General features: G+C 36.2%; 3 protein-coding genes and 1 pseudogene across 4 annotated transcripts; 3 read left to right on the top strand and 1 right to left on the bottom strand.

Moving 5' to 3' along the window:
- The first annotated feature begins 7,689 nt into the window (after positions 1-7,689).
- LOC121785975 lies at positions 7,690-13,778 on the top strand (annotated as a pseudogene).
- Positions 13,779-14,259: 481 nt separating this feature from the next.
- On the top strand, positions 14,260-19,231 carry LOC121787833. 2 transcript variants are annotated; one of them, XR_006047540.1, is made up of 8 exons: positions 14,260-14,419; positions 14,648-14,852; positions 15,277-15,400; positions 15,581-15,918; positions 16,737-17,649; positions 18,249-18,430; positions 18,621-18,891; positions 18,971-19,231. XR_006047540.1 is itself a non-coding variant. In XM_042186676.1 (7 exons), exons 1-7 carry the CDS (start codon positions 14,328-14,330, stop codon positions 18,702-18,704), a joined length of 1,938 nt encoding a protein of 645 aa, XP_042042610.1. In that variant the 5' UTR covers positions 14,260-14,327; the 3' UTR covers positions 18,705-19,231. The 2 variants fall into 2 exon arrangements, 1 of the variants encoding a protein (XP_042042610.1); XM_042186676.1 differs by having other exon boundaries at positions 18,621-19,231.
- Positions 19,232-19,337: 106 nt separating this feature from the next.
- Positions 19,338-23,413, bottom strand: LOC121785688 (serine/threonine-protein kinase 16-like). Its single transcript, XM_042184091.1, has 6 exons — positions 23,020-23,413; positions 22,189-22,331; positions 20,897-21,040; positions 20,323-20,508; positions 19,864-19,988; positions 19,338-19,761 (listed from the first exon to the last, which is right to left on the bottom strand). Exons 1-6 carry the CDS (start codon positions 23,228-23,230, stop codon positions 19,536-19,538), a joined length of 1,035 nt encoding a protein of 344 aa, XP_042040025.1. The 5' UTR covers positions 23,231-23,413; the 3' UTR covers positions 19,338-19,535.
- A 1,089-nt stretch (positions 23,414-24,502) lies between these two features.
- On the top strand, positions 24,503-25,662 carry LOC121786519 (agamous-like MADS-box protein AGL86). Its single transcript, XM_042185152.1, has one exon. The coding sequence runs from the start codon at positions 24,554-24,556 to the stop codon at positions 25,493-25,495; it is 942 nt and encodes a 313-aa protein (XP_042041086.1). The 5' UTR covers positions 24,503-24,553; the 3' UTR covers positions 25,496-25,662.
- The last annotated feature ends 431 nt before the right edge of the window (positions 25,663-26,093 follow it).

The raw sequence follows: 26,093 nt of genomic DNA, 5'->3' as shown, positions 1-26,093 counted from the left end.
ATTTTGTGTTCAATGTGTTGTTGATTTTGTCCATTATTGACGATTTGGGTTGATTATTGAGTTATATCTGTGTTTTTTATGATTTGGATGAAGAAATTTAACTGATTTCCATGGTGTGTCTGACAGTGCATCAATGACGAAAAGAGGCAGACCCTTCAAAACCCAACCAACACAGACTACAGGTGATAAATCTTTTGCATTCTTCTTGAATTTGTTCAAATCTGATACCATTGGTTCAGCTAGAGCTCTGCATTATTTGGTTGTTCGTTGTTCATTATTGCACTCTGTTTTGTACATCATGAGTTTGTTTCAATAAAAAACGTTTGGTTTCCACTGAAATTGTACATTATTGTACAATGGTGTTTAGGCATTGGTTATTAAATTGTAATAGGTAGTGGTCTGTTTCATATTTGTTCTTTTCTTTTGTTTACACGTTGTTCATTATCTATACCGTTTTGTACATTACATTAGTTTAATTTGATGCATTATTCATTCTGTTCTGTTGTAAGCTACATTATTGATATCGTTTTGTACATTACATTACCACTTTTCATATATTACTGACAAGTTACAAGTACGTAATATTGTGTTCGATGTAATACATGCATTATATATAAAGTTTGGTACATTAATAGTCAGTTACTACTCATTATATGAACTTCTTGGTATATTACTGAGTTGCATGGGAAAATTTAAATATCTTTTGGTACATTATTGATATGTTGTCGTGCATTATGTGTTATTTATCGTACATTACTCACATGTTATATTAACCATTACTGTTGTTGCTATTACACATGCATTATACATATATTTTTGTACATTATTGTTCTGTTACATCACTAATACATATAATTTACTTTTGCTAAACCAGGAGGTGTTGGAGGAACTTGGCAGCAATGACGATCTCAATTCACCCAACCAGGAGGTGTTGGAGGAAGATGAACCAAGTAGGCTTGTTTGAAAATGCTCATGCCCATGGATCAACTGCATTCCTTGTGCGCTGCGGTGGCAGCGACGGCTCTGTGGCGGTCCCGGTGAGAGAGGATTTTGCAGCAGCTAGTTGAAACAAGAACGACAACAACATTGTACTTCAAGATGTGTCCAACTGATTTGAAATAGATTTGTAGGGTATTTTTTTTAGATTTATGACGATGTAAAGCACTTGGGATGGTTTGAATTCAATTTCCTTTCAACATTATTTTCTTCAATATGTACATTATTAACTGATCCGTGCACATTATTAGACACTTTTGTACATTATTTACTGCACCAAATCTTAAACGCATTAAAAAAATGAAATTTAATTCATGTGTTGGTGCTATAACCTAGCCCCATGGGTTGCTAAACCCAAGGGGAATGATTCAAACTCTTTGCCCTTTGTGATGGTTCCGTTTGTGAGTGTGTACTACAACCTAGCCCCATGGATTGCTAAACCCAAAGGGCATGAATTCAATTTCCTTTCAACATTATTTTCTTCAATATGTACATTATTCACTGATCCGTGCACATTATTAGACACTTTTGGTACATTATTTACTGTACCAAATCTTAAACGCATTAATTAATGAAATTTAATTCATGTGTTGGTGCTATAACCTAGCCCCATGGGTTGTTAAACCCAAGGGAAATGATTCAAACTCTTTGCCCTTTGTGATGGTTCCGTTTGTGAGTGGGTACTACAACCTAGCCCCATGAATTGCTAAACCCAAAGGGCATGAATTCAATTTCCTTTCAACATTATTTTCTTCAATATGTACATTATTCACTGATCCGTGCACATTATTAGACACTTTTGGTACATTATTTACTGTACCAAATCTTAAACGCATTAAAAAATGAAATTTAATTCATGTGTTGGTGCTATAACCTAGCCCCATGGGTTGCTAAACCCAAGGGAAATTATTCAAACCCTTTGCCCTTTGTGATGGTTCCGTTTGTGAGTGAGTACTATAACCAAGCCCCATGGATTGCTAAACCCAAATGGTATATGGATTTAAATCTCGCCAAACATTAAATACTTACACAAGCACATCATTTAGATACCTATACAATTTAATTGGACTAGAACTTCATGATTGTCTCGAAATTAATGAAGGACTACTAAACTAACTTCTCAAAAAAGAGCTTCATGATTTTCTTGAAAAATTGCAGAAGAATGTCTTCCCAATACATTTACCGTAAATAGGAAGAGAGAAAAAACTTAATTAAGGAAAATAAATCAGATTATATATTTACCAAACTAGAAGGAGAGAATTTACGAATTAAATTAACCGATACAAATTTGAGCTCCCGAAACTACCCTTTTCGAAATTTTTTATGATTAAAATTAAATTGATGAGGCTTTATTTTCGTCCATATGATTATGAAAATGGATGGACGAGATTGAGAATGAGATTGGATTTAATAGGTGCAAAGGATTTGAATACAATCCTATATATATATATATATATATATATATATATATATATATATATATATATATATATATATATATATAGGTATTGACAAGTGATTAATTGCTAAGTCATTCTTTAGTTGCTAACTACAAATTGCGTTTTTATTAATTAAATTGAAAAAGATAAAAAAATTACCAAATTAAGGTTTTGGATAAAAATGTCAATATAGTGTTTTGAAAATATCAACACAATGCTTTGAGAATGTTGACACGTTGTTTTAAGAATGAGATTCTACATGTATTATATTGACATATTTTAATGTATTATATTGACATATTTTATATACTATGTTGACATTTGTTTCTGTACGAAAAAATTTAAAAGATTTGATTTTTTTTTCAAATTTTGACATCGAAACATATGCAAGTGGGATCTCGTTAGAATCCTTATGAAATTATCTTTAATTTGATATATGTTGTGCGAAAAAATAATTTAAATCAAAAAAGTTATATGCGTTTTAAAGTTATGGGATATTTTTCAAAAGTTAGTTACAACCAATATATTGTAAATTGACCTTAATACCCTTATTGTCGTTTTTTGTTGATCATATTGATATTTCAGGACTGATGATCTAGGACCTTAATTTGAATATCTAAGGATTATTATTTAATTGTAGTTAATAATTAAGTATTGAGTTAGCAATATAACACTCTTATAGGTCTTAATCCTACTAATTTAATACTAATACACGGCTAATAATTGAGACAAATGGCACCCTATTAATAATACACATGAAAATTTTATTTCTAGATTATTCTAAATCACCATAATTCTCGGCACTTCTAGATTTTAAGGACTCTAAAAAAATATCTCTTCTTCTTTCCATTAGAATAAATGTCATTATATCACAATTGCATATATTATATTAATTTCAATATTTATTATTATTATTATTACTATTATTATTATTTTATAGGAGTTTGACCAATTACACGCTTGATCCAATTCTCCTGCCCTTCCTCGTTACACGACAATTTCATTTATCTTGGAATATACTTATGTATTAAATTCTTGTAAAAATATCAAAATGGTTAATAGTTATTCTTTTGTTTTAACCATATTATCACCCGTGCTATGCACGAGACAAAAGATTTTCAAATAATAAAAATATATTAACAGCTAAATATATTAAAATAAAAAATTTAGTAGAAAATGAATATAAAAACACAAAGGATAAAGTGAAAATATGTTTGCATTTCAGAAATGTAATAAGACATTAAAAAAATACTATAGTTGGATAAAGGGAGTATATGGTACGCAACTCTATTATATGTATTCATATCCTTACACTATATGTTTTGAAAGCACAAAAGTAAAAAAAATATAAATTTGATCACGATAATGTTGTACTCCGTCCGTCCACTATAAGCGATTAACATTTTTTTGGGGCATCCCACTGAAAATGATATATTTTTCTTACTAGCACGGTAGCACCCTTGCTACCCACGGACTAAAGAATTTTCGACTAAAGAATACAAATTGTAAACAGTTAAAACAATTCATCATTATATGCACCTTATAAAAAAATGATACTCTAGTCTTAATCTAAACAAAAAGATTTTCTATTTGAAACAAAATTTAATATATTTGTAATTTGTGAGAAGAAACATAAATTACTCACACAACCTAGATTTTTAATAAATAAATAGTAGTAGTTCATAAGTTCTAGGGACTAAAAACATACATCTTCATAAATAGAAACAAAATTTAGAAGCAAACAATAACAAAAAAAAAATACATAAGTTTTGAAACACTTCCTTATAAACAACATTAAAGTTGTATATGATTTCTCAAAAACAATCCAATATGAGAAATCGGTTGAGCTTGACTTTTATTAATGGTCATTGCGTATGAGATAATCAAATGAAACTTTCATAGTTGAAATTTGAATGATAATTTTAGATCAGATGGGTTTTAAAAAATATAATAAATCAAATTTGAATGATGTGACAAATTTTTAGGGATGGACAAAATGATAATAAGTGATAAATTTTCAGGGACATGAGGAGTAGTATTTTTTTCTGAATTTTAGTAATTCAAGAGATTTGGTCTCTTTAAAGAATTTTCATAAGTTAATTTATGAAAAATATAAACACAATTTGCAAACACTTGAGTATGTATTAATAACCAAATAATTTCAGTTCCAAGTAGTATTTGGGTTTATTTGTGTTGGGATTTTAGTTTAAGCAGTGTATTATTTGGGCTTTATTTGTTTTGAAATTTTAGTTTATGAAGTGTAGGGAGCTCCTTATCTGCCCTCTTGTCCCGTATAGAAAACACAGGCTCCACAGCACTGCCAGCCCCACCACAGCAGGCGGGTTGCTTCCTCTGTTATCGCCGGCAAGTTCTTCACGATTTATCATGACCAATCTACTCCATAATTTTTTTCCAACCGTTACCTACAATCAATTCACGATTAATATCAGCAAATAAAACCATTGATTGACAGTTAAACCAAATTAATACCCCATCAATACCAATTATACCAAAATTAACCCATTCTACACTACACCACGGTCTATACTCAGTTGATTCTCGCAATCTATAAAGAATTTTATCCCAAATTTCACATTTCACAATTAAAAAAAATGTCTAGAGTAAGAAAATGAGAGAGCGCAGAGGAAGGAGCACAACACTTCCTATATCAGTCTGAATCATGTTCAAGGTAGATTACATTCCAAATTTATCTCCTTATATCTCCAATCTCTTACAATCAAGCTCATCTGATTTTGGCATAAATCAAGATAACCACAATCAAAAGAGTTCTCCACTTTTTTTCAACGGAGGTAAAAGTTCTCTACTTTCAAATTCTGAGCATGAGCATGTTAAAATATGTAACTCATGGGAAACTCCACATAACTAACAATACCATCTAAATCTTCCAAACTAAAGTTTCAAATCAATAACCAAATGTTTGAATTTTCAAAAGTCGAACTTTAAGCAAGATTTTAAAATAAAATGCTTAGCTTTCGTGGGTGGGACTGTCGGCGAGCAGCCGCACGACGACGCTGACAGCAGCAAGCCGTGGTGACCCACGCAACGACGGTGCGACATCAGAGTCCGCGAGGTAGCGGCAGAGCGCCATCAATGGAGGCGGTCAGGCGCTGCGTGCAGCCTCTGGAAGGAGAAAGTAAGGAGAGCGGAGGAGGCGAGGTCTCGAGGCAGACGAACTGCAGCGGCGGATAATTTTTGAGGGTGAGGGAGAGAGGTTTGGTTTTAATAAGTGTTCATTTTCATAAATAATTCTACCAAACTTTTTTGGTAAGCCAACTCTTTTTGGGAAGAGCAAACACACGGAGAACACGAAGAGAGAGACCACTTTTGCTCTATGACAGCATATTTGCGGTCAATCCATTTCTCGAGATGATGAATATTTTACTCCTAATTAATGGACTCTTGTTTTCCCGCCCAAACTGCTTTCAGTGGCATTTCTGTTAATATCTCCACAATTGTCACTTGATATAGTTATAGATGTGTGTCAATTTTGATTAAATGCAAAACAATATTCACTTTTGATTTTTGTATCCAACGATTTTACTTAAGTCTTTCTTAATTAGTTATTGATTAAATTGATATTTTACTAATTGTATGGTTTATGGTAGTTATCGTATTACATTTTTCGTTAGTTTTAAGATATTTCCAATATTTAAGGTACTTAATTAACTAAATACTTAACACTTTTTAGTGGCTCTAATAACAACATTCCTATCATGTGAGTCCCTTTATGGCTCATGTACAAATGTACGGCAACGTTTCCCATTATTAATGTAGTACTCTACTACTTCTTTGATTTGTGTTTTGGCAGCTTCACTTAATTTAGATAAGCATTCCAAGAAATACAAGAAATAGTTTTATAGTCTATCATTCTATCCTCTTTGCACGATACAATTTATAATAACTTAATTAAGAATTGCAAGTTTGGTTAAACTTTAATTATAGACTGATTAGTTTAATTGTATCGATTGATATAATACTATAATACTACTAAATAGATTACTCATATTTATTAATCTGTTTTGAATCTAATTATAAAGCGTATAACTACGATATTTGGTCATTTATAATTCCAGAATTTAAATGTTCGTATAATTAAATTTTGTTAATAAATATATCCCATTATATGAAAATCCACTCCTTATTGTCGAACCACATAACCATACCAAATTAGGGCTTTTAGATCTAGTTTTTATGGATGAGATACACAAATTTATAAATTATTTTCGCCTTAATCACGAGTCTATTTTAATTCATTCGAAGGCAAATAAGTCATACTAACATGTTACAAAGATTTAACTTCATTCTTAATATATTACTTCATTTCAGTAGGTTTTTACTTCATTCCAATAGGATTATTACTTCATTCCAATACGTAAATGCGGTTTCGCCTTCGCGTACCGTTCTTTCTCTCTACAATGTCTATCACCACTGCCACGACGCTGATATGGTGTAATAAACACATGGAATGATGTAATAAATTATTTGAATGGAGTATGTGTAGAAGCATTCGAAGTCCTACTGGAATGAAGTAAAAACATTATCCAATGAAGTATAATGTTTCTGAATGAAGTATGTGTAGAAGCATTTGAAGTCCTACTGGAATGAAGTAAAAACATTATCCAATGAAGTATAACGTTTCTGAATGAAGTAATAACCTCACTTGAATAAATTGCATTTTTAAAAATGAATAAAGTAAAAACTCAGGTCAATGAATTCGAATGAAGCACATGTTGAATCATTTCAAAACCTAGTGGAAGCGAGTAAAAACATGTTATAGTTTCAAGGTATTACGTACGGAATGAAGTAATAAACCTAATACAATGAAGTAAAATGAGCTTGTAATGAAGACCGAAAAAAATTTACACAACAACACATCTCATCAAAAAACTAGATCTAATGGCTTTAATTTGATCTCTAGTTCGGTCTTTAAAATTAGTTCGACATTGTCACAACTCTATATAACAAACTTCTTTTAGATTTTAAATTAAATGTTAGCTGACAACTTAAACAAACTAAAATATTGAAAATATTTAAATACAATTACTGTTAGGTTTTTACTTTTTACCACTGACAATTGACAAAAATATATGTGGAAATTGGATTCATGTACTACCATGTAGTTTCATTATATATTTTTTAATGCTTTCCAAATGTACTGTCAAATTTCACATCAAACTCTTATTAATCGAGTTTTGCACGATTAGAAAACTAAAATTAATCAGAAAAATTCTATTAACATACTTAGAAAATTATTACTATTGCACTACAAAAAATTCGATTCATTATCACGAGAGGGATAGTGGCCAGCTACCGGGGAACCGCACCGTATTCCCGCCAATCCCCAACCTTAAAACAATGGCGTTCTCACACTCCACTCTCGTAATTATACAGCCAAATTTCCCCAAGTGTTTCGAATTGTGATCTGTGAGTAGCAGAAGAAATATCAATCTCATTGCTGCTTCAATTGTAAATTAAGCTATCCTGCACAGGATAATGGGTGACAATTTTGAGGAGCACAGCAAGCTTCCCGAACTCAAACTCGGTACTATCCAAACCACCCTAATTTCTTACTCATATTTTTCTGTTGTTATAGATAAGCAACTTTTTTTTTGTATTTTTTGCTAATATCGCTATTAACTTGGGATTCATGTGCTTTAGATGCCAAACAAGCTCAAGGGTTTATCTCATTCTTCAAAAAGCTGGACGCTGTAAGTAATCCATGCACTTCCTTTTATTGGTTTTATCTGCAGGGGGTGAGGGTGGGTTCTAATATTATTTTATTGTGAAAGTGGTTGGTGATACATTTAATTTCATCTTACTGTTTGCAGGACCCACGAGCCATTCGATTCTTCGATCGCAAGGTCAGTGCTCCTCATGGAAGCGTGCCTTTTCTTGTGTCAGTTTGGTCATGCTATACCTGGAGCAGAAATGTATTTGGTCTGAATAGTGAATAGTTGAAAGCCTTATGTTCTTATAAGCTATGCTGTTTAGATGTCAAAAGAGAACACAATTATCTGCTTCAGCATGGGCAGTACTTGAGTGTAAATGAAGGATGTGAAATTTGAAGATAAGTGTAAATATAGGCCACTAAGACCATTCGATGAATCACCAGCACTTGGTATCGAATAGCCTTGAATGCAATTGATGGTTTCAGATATTTAAAGGTCGGAAGAGTTAGTTATTTTAGTTGGATTAACTGCAGTGTCATCACCTTGCACCAGTAGACATGCTACCTCATATGTCATTTTTTGTCCCTTTTCCATGACGATTTGACAAATTTAGATAGGCTTGTTTGCAACATATTTATTAAACTTGAGATTGATATCTTAAACTGTTGTATACTTAAGGAAAACTGAATACATGCTTTTTTATATCATGGTGTTTTATCTTTGATCTAAGTGGTTTATGCAAATTAGTCAAATAACTTGCCATTCTTTTCCCAGGATTACTATACTACACATGGCGACAATGCAACCTTCATTGCCAAGACCTATTACCACACTACAACTGCTGTGCGCCAACTAGGAAGTGGCTCGGATGCCATTTCTAGTGTCAGTGTAAGCAAGAATATGTTTGAGACTGTGGCCCGCGACCTTCTTTTGGAGAGGACTGATCACACTCTTGAACTGTATGAGGGCAATGGAGCGAATTGGAGACTTGTGAAAAGTGGAAGCCCTGGAAATTTAGGCAGTTTTGAAGAGATTCTGTTCGCCAATAATGATATGCAGGACTCTCCAGCAATTGTGGCTGTCCTATCAAATTTACGTGAAAGTGGATGTACTGTAGGGTTAGGCTATGTCGATCTTACTAAGAGAGTACTTGGATTGGCTGAGTTCCCTGATGACAGCCACTATACAAATTTGGAGTCAACCCTTGTTGCTCTTGGCTGTAAGGAATGCCTCCTGCCTGGAGATATTGCAAAATCTAGTGATTTTAAATCATTGACTGATGCATTGTCCAGGTGTGGTGTAATGGTGATGGAAAGAAAAAGGGTTGAGTTTAAAGGGAGGGATTTGGTACAGGATCTTGGTAGGCTCGTGAAAGGCTCGATAGATCCAGTAAGAGATCTGCTTGCTGCATTTGAATTTGCACCCAGTGCTCTTGGGTGTGTAATGTCTTACGCAGATCTACTTGCAGATGAGACCAATTATGTTAACTACAAGATCCAAAGGTATGATCTTGATAGTTATATGAGATTAGATTCTGCCGCGATGAGGGCACTAAATGTCATGGAGAGTAAATCTGATGCTAATAAAAACTTTAGCTTATTTGGTCTCTTGAATAGAACCTGCACCGCAGGAATGGGCAAGCGCCTACTGCACATGTGGCTGAAACAACCCCTGTTAGATGTAGATGAGATAAACTCTAGGCTGGATTTGGTACAAGCTTTTGTGGAGGATGCTGCCCTACGCCAAGATCTAAGGCAGCATTTGAAAAGAATTTCAGATATAGAGCGACTTACGCGCTCTCTTGAGAAGAAAAAAGCTAGTCTAGTTCATGTTGTTAAGCTTTATCAGGTATCCTCTAGTTTTCTTGATATACATTTAATAAATACACAATCTTGAGTCAAATGGTGGAGCATCCCTGGTTGTGTAGAGATAGTTTATGTCTTTTGGTATCTAACTATTGGTTACTCTAATGCGTGCTGCTCTTTATCTAATTCTTCACCATTTTCTCCATTTTATAAATGGAGTATCTGTCTCACATACAAATTTAGGTTCCATGTCTCTTTAAACAATTGTTCCTTAAGATATTTGCACAATATCTTTTTGAGATCTGATAACTATTTGATTGATTATTAATGCCACTTTCTGAATCAGTAGACAAATACCTATAGATATTGTCAGTTTCATACCTTACATGATTTCTGGTGCTTTTTGTGTCGTGCAGTCCAGCATCAGGCTTCCATTCATTAAAAATGCATTGGAACAGTACAATGGCCAATTTGCTTTGTTGATTAAGGAAAGGTACTTGGATCCTCTAGACACATGGACTGATGATAAGCATTTGAACAGATTCATTGCTCTTGTTGAAACTTCTGTCGACCTTGATCAACTTGAGAATGGAGAATACATGATTTCATCAGGGTATGATTCACAGTTATTGACTTTGAAAAACGAGCAAGAGTCTCTGGAACAAGCGATACATGATTTACACAGAAAAGCTGCTAATGATCTTGATCTGCCCATTGATAAAGCTCTGAAACTAGAGAAAGGGACACAATATGGATATGCTTTCAGGATTACCAAAAAGGAGGAGCCAAAAGTGAGGAAAAAGCTCAATGTGCACTTTATTGTTCTTGAAACTCGTAAGGATGGGGTGAAGTTCACAAACACTAAGCTAAAGAAACTAAGTGACCAATACCAGAAGGTGGTTGAGGAATATAAAAGTTGCCAGAGAGAATTGGTTGCCCGAGTAGTCCAAACTGCTGCAAGTTTTTCAGAGGTATCTATTCTGCATAATCTCTACTTGGATGTCATCTAATGGTCCAGTTTATATTACACTGATCGCCATGATATCCATAACCACCACACTTGTTATCGCTTTTGTTGTTGATTTTATTATTGCAGGTGCTATTATGGGTGTTAACCAGCTATATTTCTTTGTCAGGTGTTTGAAGGATTAGCTTGGACGCTTTCCGAGATGGATGTTTTACTTAGTTTTGCAGATTTGGCTGCTGGGTCCCCCACCGCTTACACACGACCGACCATCTCTCCATCAGTAAGAGACTAAGAGTTGATTAATCATTCAATTCTCATGGAAAGAACTAGAGTTTAATTTTTATTAATTTATAATTTCTCAATTTCCCCCCACGATCATGCTACCACTGATTCACAGGACGAGGGAGATATTATTTTAGAAGGGAGTCGGCATCCTTGTGTTGAAGCTCAAGACTGGGTGAACTTTATCCCTAATGATTGTAAACTTGTAAGCTCTTATATCAGGACATCAATAATTTTTTGGACTTTGTAGAACTGACTCATTCCCTGAATGTGTCGGTGGTTACAGCTTAGGGGGAAAAGCTGGTTCCAGATTATCACAGGACCTAATATGGGTGGAAAATCAACATTCATACGACAGGTCAATCACATCACTTAACTGTAATCTTCTTTCGGTTATTTTCAACTTTTGGACATGCACGATGTCAAATCCTTCTTCTGCGCATTAAAACCTGTGCTGTCCACAACTAGACTATTTTTCGTGAACGGAGGGATTATTAACATGTGCTAACCATTCTATAAGCTCGTGAATTGTAAAAAGAGTTTATTTTGTTGTATATAACTTTTGTCACTCTACATAAGTTATATCTATATTTTTTATCAGGTTGGTGTGAATATTCTAATGGCACAAATCGGCTCTTTCGTTCCATGTGACAATGCTAGCATTTCTATACGTGACTGCATTTTCGCTCGTGTGGGCGCTGGTGACTGCCAGGTAGATCAGGCTTTCTGGGCTAAACTTATCATCGCTGGCTATTAAAAGAGCTTTTGACATATTTTTCAAACGATAATATACATATAGTTTAAATTTTTGGTTAATTATGTTCTTTCAATAGCTACGTGGGGTTTCAACATTCATGCAAGAAATGCTAGAGACAGCATCTATCTTGAAAGGAGCAACAAACAGGTCGTTAATCATCATTGATGAGCTAGGTCGTGGCACGTCAACATATGATGGATTTGGTGAGTCTCACATTTGTTTACATATTGAACCTGCTCCTGATCCCTCAAAGTGTGCATACCTGAGCATAATTCATAGAAATCAGGTGCAAATTAAAACATTTTGTGTATTTTGCTTGGTCATGCAAAGCTCATAACATTATATGTTTAACATTTCTTTCAATCTAAAATTCTCTTTGAGGTTGTTTTGATGGCTCATCATAAATGTGACAAAGAGTGTGCAAATTTCAGATAAACTCAGCAGCACTGATGACCATGGAGTCTCTCTTTTAGATTTCTTTAATATGCTATCAAGTTAATGATTAAATGAGTAGTCCGTAAGATGGCCGTAGGCCGTAAAGTTGCAGAAGATATTTTAAGTGTGTAAATCAATGCGAAAACCCCCAATACATTATTTGCAGAATATGAATTGACAGTCTCATCAAGATCACTAAATATGTCTAGGCCTGACACTTGAACTATTCTATTTCGAAGTAATTGTTTGAATTTGAGATGTTTTTGTTTGAAATAATCAAATTCTCTAAAACTTGTGCATTCATATGTTTATTCATAGTCTTGCATATTTATCTAACTATTTGCTTGGGTTTCTTGCAATTCAGGCCTAGCTTGGGCAATTTGTGAGCATATAGTTGAAGTGATACAAGCACCCACACTATTTGCAACTCACTTTCATGAGCTGACTGCCTTAGCTCCTGAAAGCGCTAGCAACGAGCAATCTTCCAAGAAACTTCCAGGAGTATCTAATTATCATGTGAGCGCACACATTGACTCGTCAAGTCGCAAGCTTACGATGCTTTACAAGGTACTCTCTCCCCTCCTCTCTCTCTCAGTGTATGTGTGTTCATGCGCTTTCCGTGTTGTATGGGTCTCTATCTGTGTCCCCCCCCCCTCACACACCCACTCCCACGATTTACTATTTCAGATACTTGAAAGTTCATAAAATCTTTCAGTTTCAATTGCCTTTGCTTATTTAAAGGTGTACACACTGCCTCTTATTTTTCAGGTTGAACCAGGAGCCTGTGATCAAAGTTTTGGCATACATGTTGCAGAATTTGCTAACTTCCCAGAAAGCGTTGTTGCCCTTGCCCGAGCTAAGGCTTCTGAATTAGAAGATTTCTCACCAGCAGCAATTTTACCTTCTGATCCTAAAGAGGTACTTATTGTTGATCCTATCACTTCAGGTTGGAACCAAACGGAAGCGAGTAGAGGACTCTGATGATGTAACCAAGGGCGCTGAACGCGCTCGCCAGTTCTTGAAGGACTTCTCTGAGCTACCACTAGACAAGATGGAGTTGGAACAAGCACTAGAACAAGTCAGAAAATTGAAAGACGGATTAGAGAAGGATGCAGTTAACAGCTGCTGGCTCCAGAAATTCTTCTAGTACGTTGTTTGGAAAGGAAGAAGCGCAAGAAGTTGCACTCACTCCTTCACTAGCATCGATCTGGTTGCTACTTACAGATTGATTTTTTGCCATCCTATGATCTAAGTCATTTGATACAGTAGTGTTCATTTTGCTAATGGTTTGTTAGGCGTTGTTTGTTTTGGCTGCACTTCGAGGCCTGTGTTTTGTAGATAATGGATGTCGGAAGTTGGAACTCAGTCTTCGTGTTCATATCTATCTAATGCTGTCTCATCTTGAAATATCGTGCTCATTACTTATCTCATTTACATTTACTATACATGATAAATAGACTTTATATTAGTTCATCTTATTCACACTCATTTTAAAATAAAATACATAAAAGTAATACTACTAGTATTCACATTGGACTAATTTTTTTGCCCGTATTTTTTCTAGTTACGATTTTTAGAACTCAAGCTGCAGAAAAAGAATGTAATTACTGAGGCACGAGGGAGTAGGGGTGTCCATTAAGAAGTCCAATCTAATTTGAAAATTCGTATTTTATGAAAAATGAATATGATCTTGTTCGAATTGTCCTAACTATGAAATTCGATTTAATCTAAAAAATTAAGAAATTGTATGAAATATACTAAAATCCAAAAATTTAATGCCAAATGCCATTATCCGATCATTAGATATTGACAAAAGAAAAAAGAATCGGTAAAAAATTCCTGCATTACTAATTACTATCGACTAAAAGAAGAAATTGATTTCAGTTAAAATTATTTACAGTATAACCCAACATAAGAGCAGCTCCGGCGTCCGTGTAGAGAGACGGAAGAAGAAAGATGGCAGAAGAGTCGGAAAAGAGGTTCGAAGAGATAATGAAGAAGCTCTTTCATGCTCCTTCCAATTCCAGAGCCAAATCATCCGATGCCAGGTTTCATTCTAATTTTCCCTTTCCTGATATTCCTCCGCACCATTTTTCTGCCAATCTCGTCAAACTTCGTTCATTTCTGTGTACGGAAACCCTATTTTTCTTCATGTAACTGTGGCGAGGATTACAGGAACTTGCGAATTCTCTAGTTCGTTAGAAGAGTGGTGCAGTTTATGGTTGTTGAATTATTAATTCTTTTATTGCTAGCGGTAATTGTGTTTTCCTATGCAGCGGGGTCGGAGCTCAACAATTAAGCGGCCGAAAGCGGCCTCACTCGTCTTCAGCGGGGAGGAAATTAGTTGGCAATGAATTGGGGGGCTCATTGTCACTTTTGCCAGCGGCGGGTCAGGCACCAGTGTGCAGGCCTTGGGACCGTGGCGATTTGGTTAGGAGGTTATCCTCTTTCAAGTCGATGACCTGGTTTGCCAAGCCTCAGGTCTGCCAATTTTCACGAGTCACGACCTTTATTATCTATCTAGACTGAATGCAGTGTGGAAGTTGGATTGTGATTTGTGATATAATACAATGATACATGTTTTGCTTATAGTGAATGTGCTTGTGTTGCAATATCTTGGAAGCCTTCTGATTTTGGAAGAGCGGATCTGAATCTGCTAAGTGTACTTCTGCTTGACAACGTTGGCATTATAGAAATGCTTGAAATTTCTCTCTCATTTTAATGTCACTCCTTACTATTTATGGCCAGTGAGGTCTCTGCACATGTTTATGCCCTAGTTCAGTGAAAAAGATAATGCACTTCTCTCTTTTCACTACAAGGACAAGCACTTATGTGAAACTCACTTTTAAATCTAGACTTTTTTTTGGTACTAGAAACTTATAAATAACGTAATCCATCCTTCTAGGTGGTGAGCCCTTTGGAATGTGCTAGAAGGGGTTGGGTTAATGTGGATATGGACACAATTGCTTGTGTCTCATGCAATACCCGCCTCCTCTTTTCTACTCCATCAGCTTGGGGAAAGCAACAAGGCTAGTCACACTTTCTTGATTGGCTCTTCTGTTGAACTATTATTATTGGCTAGTTTTCTTTTGTTTGTAAACTTATCACTTTTCTTCTAAGGTACGGCATGATTGTTTGTGAGAACATATGAAGATATAACTTTAGCACTGTTCCTTAATCCAGATTCCTTTTGGTTCATGTGTTACCAGTTGAGAAAGCAGCTATGGTATTCAGCTTGAAGCTGGAAGGGGGCCATAATTTACTGTGCCCTTGGACTAATAACTCCTGTGCTGAAGAACTTGCTCAGTTTCCGGTTCTATCCAGGGCGAGCTTGATTGAGGACTACAAGGGGCGAATTTTATCACTATCACAGCTAATAGCTCTTCCTGTTATTGGCCCTGTGGCCATTGATGACTTGAGAGCTTCTCAGCTGGAGAAATTTCTTAGTGACTCTTCAAGTTTGGGTTATCAAGAACCACTTGAAAGCTCTGGGACAGAATCTTCAGGGCATGTGCCTGCAACTAGTTCTCCCATCTTGTACTATCAGGTTTGGAAGCAAATTATAACAAGTCAGAATTCCATTAGCAAAGTTATCTCACCTTTAAGAAGCACATGCCTGTAAGTCCTACATTGTCTGCGTAATGTGTTCGGCTAATCATGCAAATGTCCAGAAGAGGATGGAAGCCTAAGTCCTGGAAAGTGGGAAGTGGGCCCTCTGAATATCCAATTCTACTTGTAGATGATCTGTAATAACATAAATAACATATGGAGTACTTAATTTTGTTTCTTAATATGTATATTAATCAATAAGATACTCAGGGTGAATGAAAAAAGTGCAAATTTGGAGAGCAGAATTTAGTCAAATTTTTAGAGACATTTTCCACCCCCTAAAAACATCTCTGGTGTATTTATTCTTTTTCAGTAAACTTAGTTACTATATAGTTTATTGTAATTTAGATGACTAAGCACTGGAAGGTAGGGGGGAAAATATTTTCGTTCAGATTCTATTGGACACATTCCTTGTTGCATGGAAGCGGACAGAATGTAACCCAGGCTCAGCTTGAGTAATGGAGTCCAAAGCTACTGTTAGCTATCACCGTAGCTGCACATCACCTTTTCTTCTGGATAAAATACTGATCATTGTCTGTATGAAACATCTAATGTATGTTTTGTTAGATCATACATTGTCTGATTCTTGTCTATATCAGACAATGTAATTAGTTGTGCATAGGAGTTTTAATAACATTCTCTTGTTGATATTAAGATGTATCCTTAACTGGATCTTGTAGTTTGTTTGTTCTTTCAGTTAGCTGTTTTTAACTGGACCAGTTAAAGTAAAGTATAGTGACTTTTGTAAGTGTACAGGCACAGAAGCTGATCAGTTTGCTTGGCTGGGAACCTCGTATATTACCTTACAGAGTTGACTTCAAGGATGGGCAAAGTTATGCTATTAAAGATGCCAATGTAACAATTGCAACAGGGCACAAACCGAAAGATAATATCCAGTCTTCAAGTGAGGACACCGACCCTTCTAGTGAGCTGCAGGTTGATCCTAGTTGTGTTGTTCTCGATTGCAAGTTATGTGGGGCCAGCGTTGGATTATGGGCTTTCAGTACTATCCCACGGCCTTTGGAGTATATAAGATTTGTGGGGTTTACAGAAGTTACTGATAAAGGTATTGTCGCCCATGATGAGGCTGGTGCAAAGGAAGGTTATTCAGACAATCGAATATGCACTGGAAGTAGTGGAGGTATTGGGAATACTGGTAACAGTTCTTCAACGTCATCAGGGTTCACAATTGCTGGTGGTCCTCCACCTGCGTCGCTAAACTATGGTGCAACCATATCTTTACCCATTGTTGGCCAGAATTTGAGAGCAAGATTGCCAATAAAAACTGGAAATAAAGATCACTCAGATGTACAAGTGGAGAATCAAGCGGTGGTGCATCAAAGTGAAACCATCAGAGCTGAAGAAACCTTTGTAACCATAGAGCCAAATGCCATTGCAGATAAACCTTTGGAGGCCCCTGAATCTGTTGCAGAAGGCACTGATTTGAATTTGTCTGGAACAGGAAAGGGAGTCAATTCAGCAGCTGCTGGTGAATTATCTAGCTCAACCCCTGAGGATATTTCCTCAATTACAAATGCAGGAGGGCTTGAGCCTCACAGAGAACAAGTGTCCGGAAACCAAGAAGAAGGTGGCAGCTACGGAAAAAACTATGTGGATAGTCTTGGGATAGGGGCTTCACAGAGCGAGAAACCTATGCTCTTTAGTACAAGTAAGTTACTTCATCTCTCAAACTTTCTAATCCAGTTCTTATTTTGTGGGTATCATGTTTCTCAGCTAGTTTTATATTTAGCCATTATGTTTTAGATTTCCTTATATTTCTCTTAGGAGCTTGTGTACATGAAAAAGGTTAGACATGCTTTTGTCCCACAAGTGTCTCTCATTTCAATTAGACATGGGTTAAGAAAAAGGTGATTAGAGTATAAAGTGTATTGCTTTCCCTACATGTGTTCTTAGAGAGAGAGAGAGAGAAGTCAGAGACAATTACAGCCCTTATTGTTTCCTAAAATGGAATGGGACAACTCCAAAAGGAATGTGAGACACTTCGAATGGGACAGAGGGAGTATGTTACATGCGTTTCTAATTTGTCTTGCATTCTACCTCACCGAGAGTTCAATGGAGAAATGATGCATTTTTATTAATTTCAAAGAAAATGAATCTCTATTGAAATTATGATACGAAAACTCGTACATTCCTTGTCTCATCTTCGTTGAAATTCTGTATCTTGCATTACACATTTATTACACACCAAAGCCTTATTATAATCTGTTATTATGTTGGTGGATAAAGTTACCTATCTCACTCTTGCAGGAGAGCATAAGAAATTATTATCTTTTAGTAAACCGATGGAGTTCGACCCAAGCAAACAGCACAGGCACTTTTGCCCCTGGATTTTGTCTACTGGAAAATCTGCTCCTGGATGGCTACAGACACTATCAGCTTTAGAAGAAAACAAGGAGCTCAGCAATGTGTGCTCATCAAGCTTGGTAGAGGTAATGAACTACAGTAACAGTTATTTAACAGCTTTCCTGCTTATAAACCTTAAAACATTACTGACACCCAACATCCTTAAGATACTTGACCTCCAATGAATCCTAAGAGCGCGCACATGCATGTAGAGTAATTTTGATTTGCTTTCTCTTGGCGCATCTTCATTTGGTTACTATATATTTGATTGTGTAGGTTGATGACCCTGTTGAGTCTGTGAGGACATTATTCACATCTCCTGACAAGAAGAGAGCCAAAATTTGTGGTGGGAGCTGTTAAATTACTACTCGTAACATCATTGTGTCACTAGTATTCTGAAAGTGGCGGACACTGGCATCCCTCAGCATCAGAGCCCTTCAACTCCTACAACTTGTGACCTGCCAATTTCTTCTTTATTTCCGCTTATTCTTGAAGAAAATTCTATTTAGCAGGGAGTAGTAGGATTGGCCAGAACAGAAATTTTTAGGTGAGATTTTCACAATCACCTCATAGCTAGTTTGTATCATCATCATTAATTGTTTGCTAATAGACTCTTTCAACTGTAGAAGTTGAAGGAAATGGTTGTTATCCCAGATATATACCTTTTTCATGTTCGATTTATGTTCTTAACGAAATCGAGGCGGAGAAGGGGATTAGAGTTGGGATTGGGAGATGTGGAGGCCGAGAGGAGCGGGAATCATGGTTTTTGTTGGGTTTAGATTATCTGCTTGGAATGTGAACGTTGATTGATATCTGTGGCTTAAATTCACTTGGTTCATTTATCTTCATTCCAATATTAATCTTTTAGCTTTGCTGTTTTTCATTTTTTATTTTATTTTAGTTTAGTTTACTTTTATAATGATTAAATTATGGTTTATATGAATTAAAGTTAAATATCAAACAATGCGAATCTTCAAGTGCATAGTAGTGTCGTATCTGTAAATTGTAATCACGTATAATTCATCCATAGATCAATTATTTGGAGATTAAAACATGTACAATGCCGACAAAACTTACATAATTTATGCTCTCTCTCAAACAAAACTAATGTATCATAGATAGGCAAGCAGTTAAAATGACGCACCATACACCTCATTCCATCACCCAACAATAATTCTCCTTGCAATTTCTTCAATCAGAAAACTTTGCGACCAACTTTTCCACATGAATCATGATATCATCAATCCTAGGCCGGACCGTAGCTTGGGGCTGCAGCATCCATTTTACAAACTGGTGAAGTGCATCTGGGTAAGGTGGATTGGGACCGGCTGGCCACTTTACTTGGGCGTTTACGATAGCAAGCTGTAAGCTCCCACCTGATTCTCCGAGTGCATATTCAAAAGGAGACTCACCATACCTGGAAAATGCATCATTCGATATGTGAAATTCTCGAGGTGATTATACATAGACAAACGATGCTGAAGACTTGATGTCCAGATAAGGAAAAAACAGTTCTTACATTATGGCAAACAACGTGCAGCCTAACGACCAGATATCAGTCCTCTCATCTATGTCTGCATGACTTGGGCAATCCCACAATTCAGGAGCTCGGAATGGAGCAGAACAGTGTTCGGAAGCCCACTCCTACATGATCGACATTAATACATTATAAGAAAATATAACAATGAAATGCAAACCACGACTAATATGACAGTTTAATTTATAGATGAGATGTGGCAGTAGAAAGGGAAAAAAGGGCACCAAATTGGTCTGTATACATAATTAGTTCAGATTACGATTTAAACTACCAGATACCAAATTGAAAAACTCTTAAAGTTGGGGACCCAAAACAGGATTAACCATAACATCCTATGATGATCGATATAAAATAACTCAATGAATGATTTGAAGATTTTAAGCAGCAACTGACTTGGCGAAGTATGAGAATGCAATGATAGCTTTAAAAATAAAATGGAACCTGAAGTTGTAATGCTTCTGAACGACTACGGATTTGCTTTCTTGCAGGACGGGCACTACCAAAATCCATCAATATGGCTACAGGTGGCTGGCCTTTACTGCGTGTCACAAGGACATTGCCAGGTTTGACATCATTATGTGCACAGGGAGGGTCAAAACTGTGCATATGCTTAAGTCCTGCACAAAGCTGCAGATGAACAATATGTTGGTAAATTGTTTCTTCATACTTTGATACAAGTATAGCCATAGAGAGATATGTCACTGCGTATTAACTATTAAGTTTTTTTATTCCAAACATCCCGATGCAACAATTTAACTTCATATGCAGTAGAAGACTGGAACTCCACACTGGATGTGTATCAATAATAACAGCAACACAGTAGCATGAATGCATGTTTCGATGCGAAAAGAAAGAAATCCATGTGTTATTGCAAGATAGGAATCAGGAAATCAACAAAAGATGTCTTTAAAACATTTTCTGAAAATAAAAAAAAGTACCTTAGCATAGAACCAACATACATGATATACAACTAATGTTCAGCAAAATGGAGGTATAATTCTTCCTTCATATTTACCTGATGAAGTATCTTAAGCACATCCGAGGTGGAAAAGAACTCCTTCTTAGCTTTCATAGCTGTGGTGTTGTCCAATAATGTTCCGTCCAAATGAACAGGAAACAACAAGTAAGCTTCATGCTTCCAGGACTGATCTTGTGAAGCCTGATCAACAGAACATATTGTTATTCAGATAACTAATCCTGTGCGGATACAAAGATGCAATTAAGGAAGAGCAAGGATCTTTTCCTTGAACCAAATGACATGTCATTCATGATCCATCCATCACTTTCCAAACAATTAAAATAAAAAGTCATGGCAAGATCTTGCCTAGAATAATGGAAAAATGGAATGTGCATAGAAGAATTTTATCATGAGAATCACTTAGTTCATTTTTCAGATCTGATTTTTTAAATACTAATATTTGTTTCACACCTGTAAAGCATTTACATCTAAAAGAAATCCTTATAATGGCCAAATGTACTCGCATAATTATGACCCAAAGATGATACTATTGACTTTCATTATTAGAAAAGTGGCCCAAAAGTTAATAGTTCTTGGAGTACTGCAGCCTTCAAAATGAGTTAATACTGTTAGGAGGCGTTTCATCTGGGTAAAAAGGCAGGACGGATAAAATAACCTAACGTAATCAAATGTTTGGTTTGCAAGATTAGGCCCAAGCTGGATAACTCGGCCCACACCTTAAATTCAATTGGATGATTATTTTATCACTCCAAATTGGGTTGATGATTTTCTAAATGCAAAAGTCCAATACCCTCACAAATATTATTATTGGTTATTTTTTTCCTTGATTTTATGTATTTTTGCATGATTATAAAAAAGGAATCCTAATTTTTTTTATTTATAATTTTTGCATTTTTTTAGCTCTAATCTTTCAATTTATCATACACCATAATCAAGCAATCTAACCACAAAACTTAATAAGCCATTCCAACTCTATTCCATCACTCCTACTCATCTAATCCATAAAACCAAATGCTGAGCACCTGCTCCATTAAGTATCTTGCTAGCGAAACATATTATTTATTTCAATAAAAATATAAAAGAAAATTTATATCTGTCATATTGCAACTCAGAATCACTAAGAACGGACCACCTGGCAGGATCTTTTTACATCACTTCTCCCATACAGCATGCAAGTGTATAGAACTAAAAGGTTTCAAGTTAACTGCCTCCTTAATCAGAATATAGTCACTTCAGCTCAAAGCTGTAACCTATGTATCAAACATCAAATACATGCTTGCTGGTATGAAATGACGAAGACCGCACAAACCAACGAAAACAGCAATTACCTTGACTTTAATGATTGCATGATCCAGAAGAGGAAGCAAATTAGGATGGTTAAACTGAGACGAAACACGTATTTCATCCCTCACCATCTCTAGCTGATCACTGTTTTGAATCAGCACTTTCTTCATTGCATATGTTCCATCACCTGCATAATGAAACACACCATGTAGAGTCAAATCAGAGCATTGTTATGCCTTTGCAGCTGAACTCAACCATGCCTTCTCTAAAACAGATAACTATGAACTAAGCTACTTCTCATGGAGCTCAACTCAACCATGCCTTTAATTGTACAATTTAGCCATTATTTTTTCCATTTAACTACTACACCTACTATAGTTTGAGTAGACTTTGGGCTGCTGTTCTACTTCTATCCTATATGAAACTGATTAGTTTAACCTTATAGGCAAAATGTTCTTACTCGATTGGCTACCTATCCAAACAAGTTCTCAGTCATCTTTTTGCATCATCAATTGAGCAATTCAAGTAGCTACTAAAGTCCTTGCATAGCTAATCACATCTTCTTGTCCAAGCAGATCCATCTTTAGTTCGTCAGAAATTAACTAAATAATTACCAACTTCTCACTTCCAGATCCTACTTAAATTGAGCAATAATTAAGCCCTACGATATTTTACAAACAGTAGATCCTAACACAACATCAAATTCTAATCAGGGGACTCCATACGCCTCATTATTCTATTCTATCACTTACTGTAGCGTATAAAATTAATTCAATCAACAACTCGAGTAAAAATCGAATCACCAATACACACAAGACAAAACACTAGGAAAACCCCAAAAACCGCGGATCAGGCGATGGAATGTGAAAAATTACCGGAGATATGCGAAGAATCCTTGATTTTGGCGGAAATGCCAGCGGCGGGATTGGAAGGATCGGAGATGAGCTCCTTGACGAGGAAGACGAAGGCAAAGCCGCCCTCTCCGAGCTGGCGTACAATCCTGAAACGGTTCTCGTTGATCCAAACATCGCCGCCGCCATTGACGGCGTCGTAGAGAGCATTCAAACCGGAGAACGAGCACCCCATCTCTCTCTCCGATTCTCAATCAGAGAGAATCACTAACTCTGTCGAACTCGAATTCCCAATTCAAAGCAGATCAGAGATCTGCGCACGCACCTTCCATTTTGTATAACGTGTTGTACCTCAACCAATAAACAAATGGAGCTAAAAAATTGGAAACATTATACTTACAATAATGTTGTAATTATTTCACATAAATATATATTACCAGAAAATGGAAACATTATATCATCATGTAATTATTTCACATATAAATACTTGATTTTGTAAGTTGAAATATTAAATTAATATATGGAACTGAAAACTCTTACCTATGTTCAGATTTTCATACCTAAATGCACTCTAATCTATAAAGTAAACTTTTTTTACTTAATTTTCATATTTTATGCGTCGCATCATTTCATACGAACCATTCCTCTATATTTTTTTTTACTTTTTTTTTCTATATGAAAAATATACATAGATGATACTTATTACTCGTATTCTTGCGAATTTGATACTTTTGTTATATCCAACTTATATGTTTATTTCTATTTTTAATTTGTGATAAATGTATTTTTATTTACAATGTTGATGTATACATATTTTGGAACCTAAGCATTAAGATTAGAGTTGGTAAATTTTTAACTTGATAACCTTAACCCACCAGTCCGATTAGCCTAATTTCTAATCTGGTTATAATTTTTCAGCCCTAATCATCTAATTTTAGTGGATTAATCGGGCAATCCATTTAAGCTGACATCCAACAGCGAGCCACTTACCATAAATCGGTATGCAATACTTTTAACATTTCAGTAAATTGAAAATAGTGTTTCCACGTGAAATTTAAAAAGTTATACGTATTAATTTCAAGAGAAACTATATAGGAGTATAAAAAGTAATAGACTCGTAGTCGAGATTAAAGTTATTTAATCGAATTACTTTGCGACAACAAAATTGACTGTTAATTAAATAATGGATGGACTAGTTTTAATTTGATTATTTTCACTAAACCTTATTGACATTAAATTTTTAGTCATTTACTTACTAGTTAAATAAGGTTATAGGGTTTTCCCGTGATAAAACTGCAACATTCTTATTACAAACGACATTACTAGTATAAACTTTGAGTTCAAGCAACAGTCATATTATCTAGTCAAAGATTTAGTCATACTGTTTATTAATTAATCTCACAAATTATAAGGTAATTTTTTGTTACTACTTTCCATAGTTACTATTAATGGAACCCTATATATAGACCTTATGCGCGGTATTGATCAAACTGAAATTCCTCAGAAATCAAATCGTTCCTAGTCAATCATCTCCTCTCTATTCTCAGAAATCAAATCGATGGGGCGAAGAAGGTTGAAACTGGAGTCCATTGAGAAGCAGAAATCACGGCTTCTAACTCTGAACACTAGAAAGGAGGGGTTGAAGAAGAAACTCCACCAACTCACAACTCTCTGCGACGTCCCCGCCTGCATGATCATCCGCGACCCCTCCACCAACTCCACCTCCATCTGGCCGGAGGATTCCGCCCAAGTCCGCCGCCTAATCGACTCCTACAAGGCCGATCCCGGCGCCGTTAAAACGTACAGGGTGTCCGATTTCTTCAACGAGCGGCAGAGGAATGCCGAGGGGGAACTCGCGAAGCTGCAGAAGAAGAATTTGGAGACCGAATTACGCACCTGGGACGGTCGCCTCCACCTCATGGACGAGCCCCAGTTGCGGGAAATTGGCGCGGCGGTGCGCTCCGAGGCCCTGGCCGTGCAATCAAGAATCGACTTCTTGAAACGGGAGGCGATGGTCAAGAGCAATGAGATGCTTGATTTGGGCGAATTTGGAGAAATTGTTGATCAAGATGTTATCTTTTCGATTGCTGATGGCGTGGCTGGGATAAGCGCCGATGCTCAACTTCCGGTGGTGCCGGACTACTCTCTGAATCTGCCGCAGCCCTTGATGAAGAAGAGCACCAACAATGTGATGCTTGATTTGGACAAGTTTGGAGGCGTTGTTGGTCAAGATGGCGGCTACTCTATTGCTGATGTTATGGATTTTGCTATGAGGGCCAATGCTCCTCTGAATATGCCGCAAGATGGAATCTTTTCTGTTGCTGATGTTATGGGCGACAACGGTCAACTTCCGTTGCCAGGCTACTACTGCCCGCCGCCTCTGGAGATGTTCGTGGATCACAATTATCTCAACCAAGGCTACTGCTCTTCAATGGATGTGAATCAGAATGTGGATTGGTTTGGTGGGGATGAATATGATGGTGGTGACTTAGTTACCTAGCTTAGCTATCTCTGCCACTAGATGCTACTAGTGGTGTATTCTTTTTCCTTTTGTGGATCTTTGCCACTTGGGAATTTTGTCATGTAGTAACTGTTTATGTTGTTTATACCCAACAATTCTTGGGAATTTTGTCAATGTAATTGTTTATGTTGTTAACATCCATGAATTAATTCTTTGCCCCTTTCAAATTGTTTCACTGTAACTGTTTATGTTGTTATTCCTATGTAACTTTTGCTCAACTTCTGTCAGTAAGCTTTGTTTCTACACAATATCTTTGTAACTCAGGCCATTGGTCTGTCACCATTTTCAGCTTATTGAATAGCCCTTGCCTTGGTTTCAGCTCTTCTCATCAATGGGTAGAATTAGCCCAATAATACTCCTAATGATAGTGATTCTTTCCATCTTGGACTACTTCAGCTTGTGATTAGGTGTGTGATCATTTTCCTCAATCTCACAATCCAGCAGGCTCCCTGATCTTGCTGCTTCACACACATTCCAGAGGCAGCTGCATCAGTTTTTCCGGCTGCCTGACTCCGGCCTCGACCAGTCTCTGATCAATGCTCTGCTACTTTTTTTTTTACCACAGGGACATCATAGG

This window comes from Salvia splendens, chromosome 22, assembly GCF_004379255.2.
Source record: "Salvia splendens isolate huo1 chromosome 22, SspV2, whole genome shotgun sequence".
Lineage (NCBI taxonomy): Eukaryota > Viridiplantae > Streptophyta > Magnoliopsida > Lamiales > Lamiaceae > Salvia > Salvia splendens.
The sequence above is the reverse complement of the archived record's forward strand: the minus strand, read 5'-3'. Positions and strand labels throughout refer to the sequence as shown.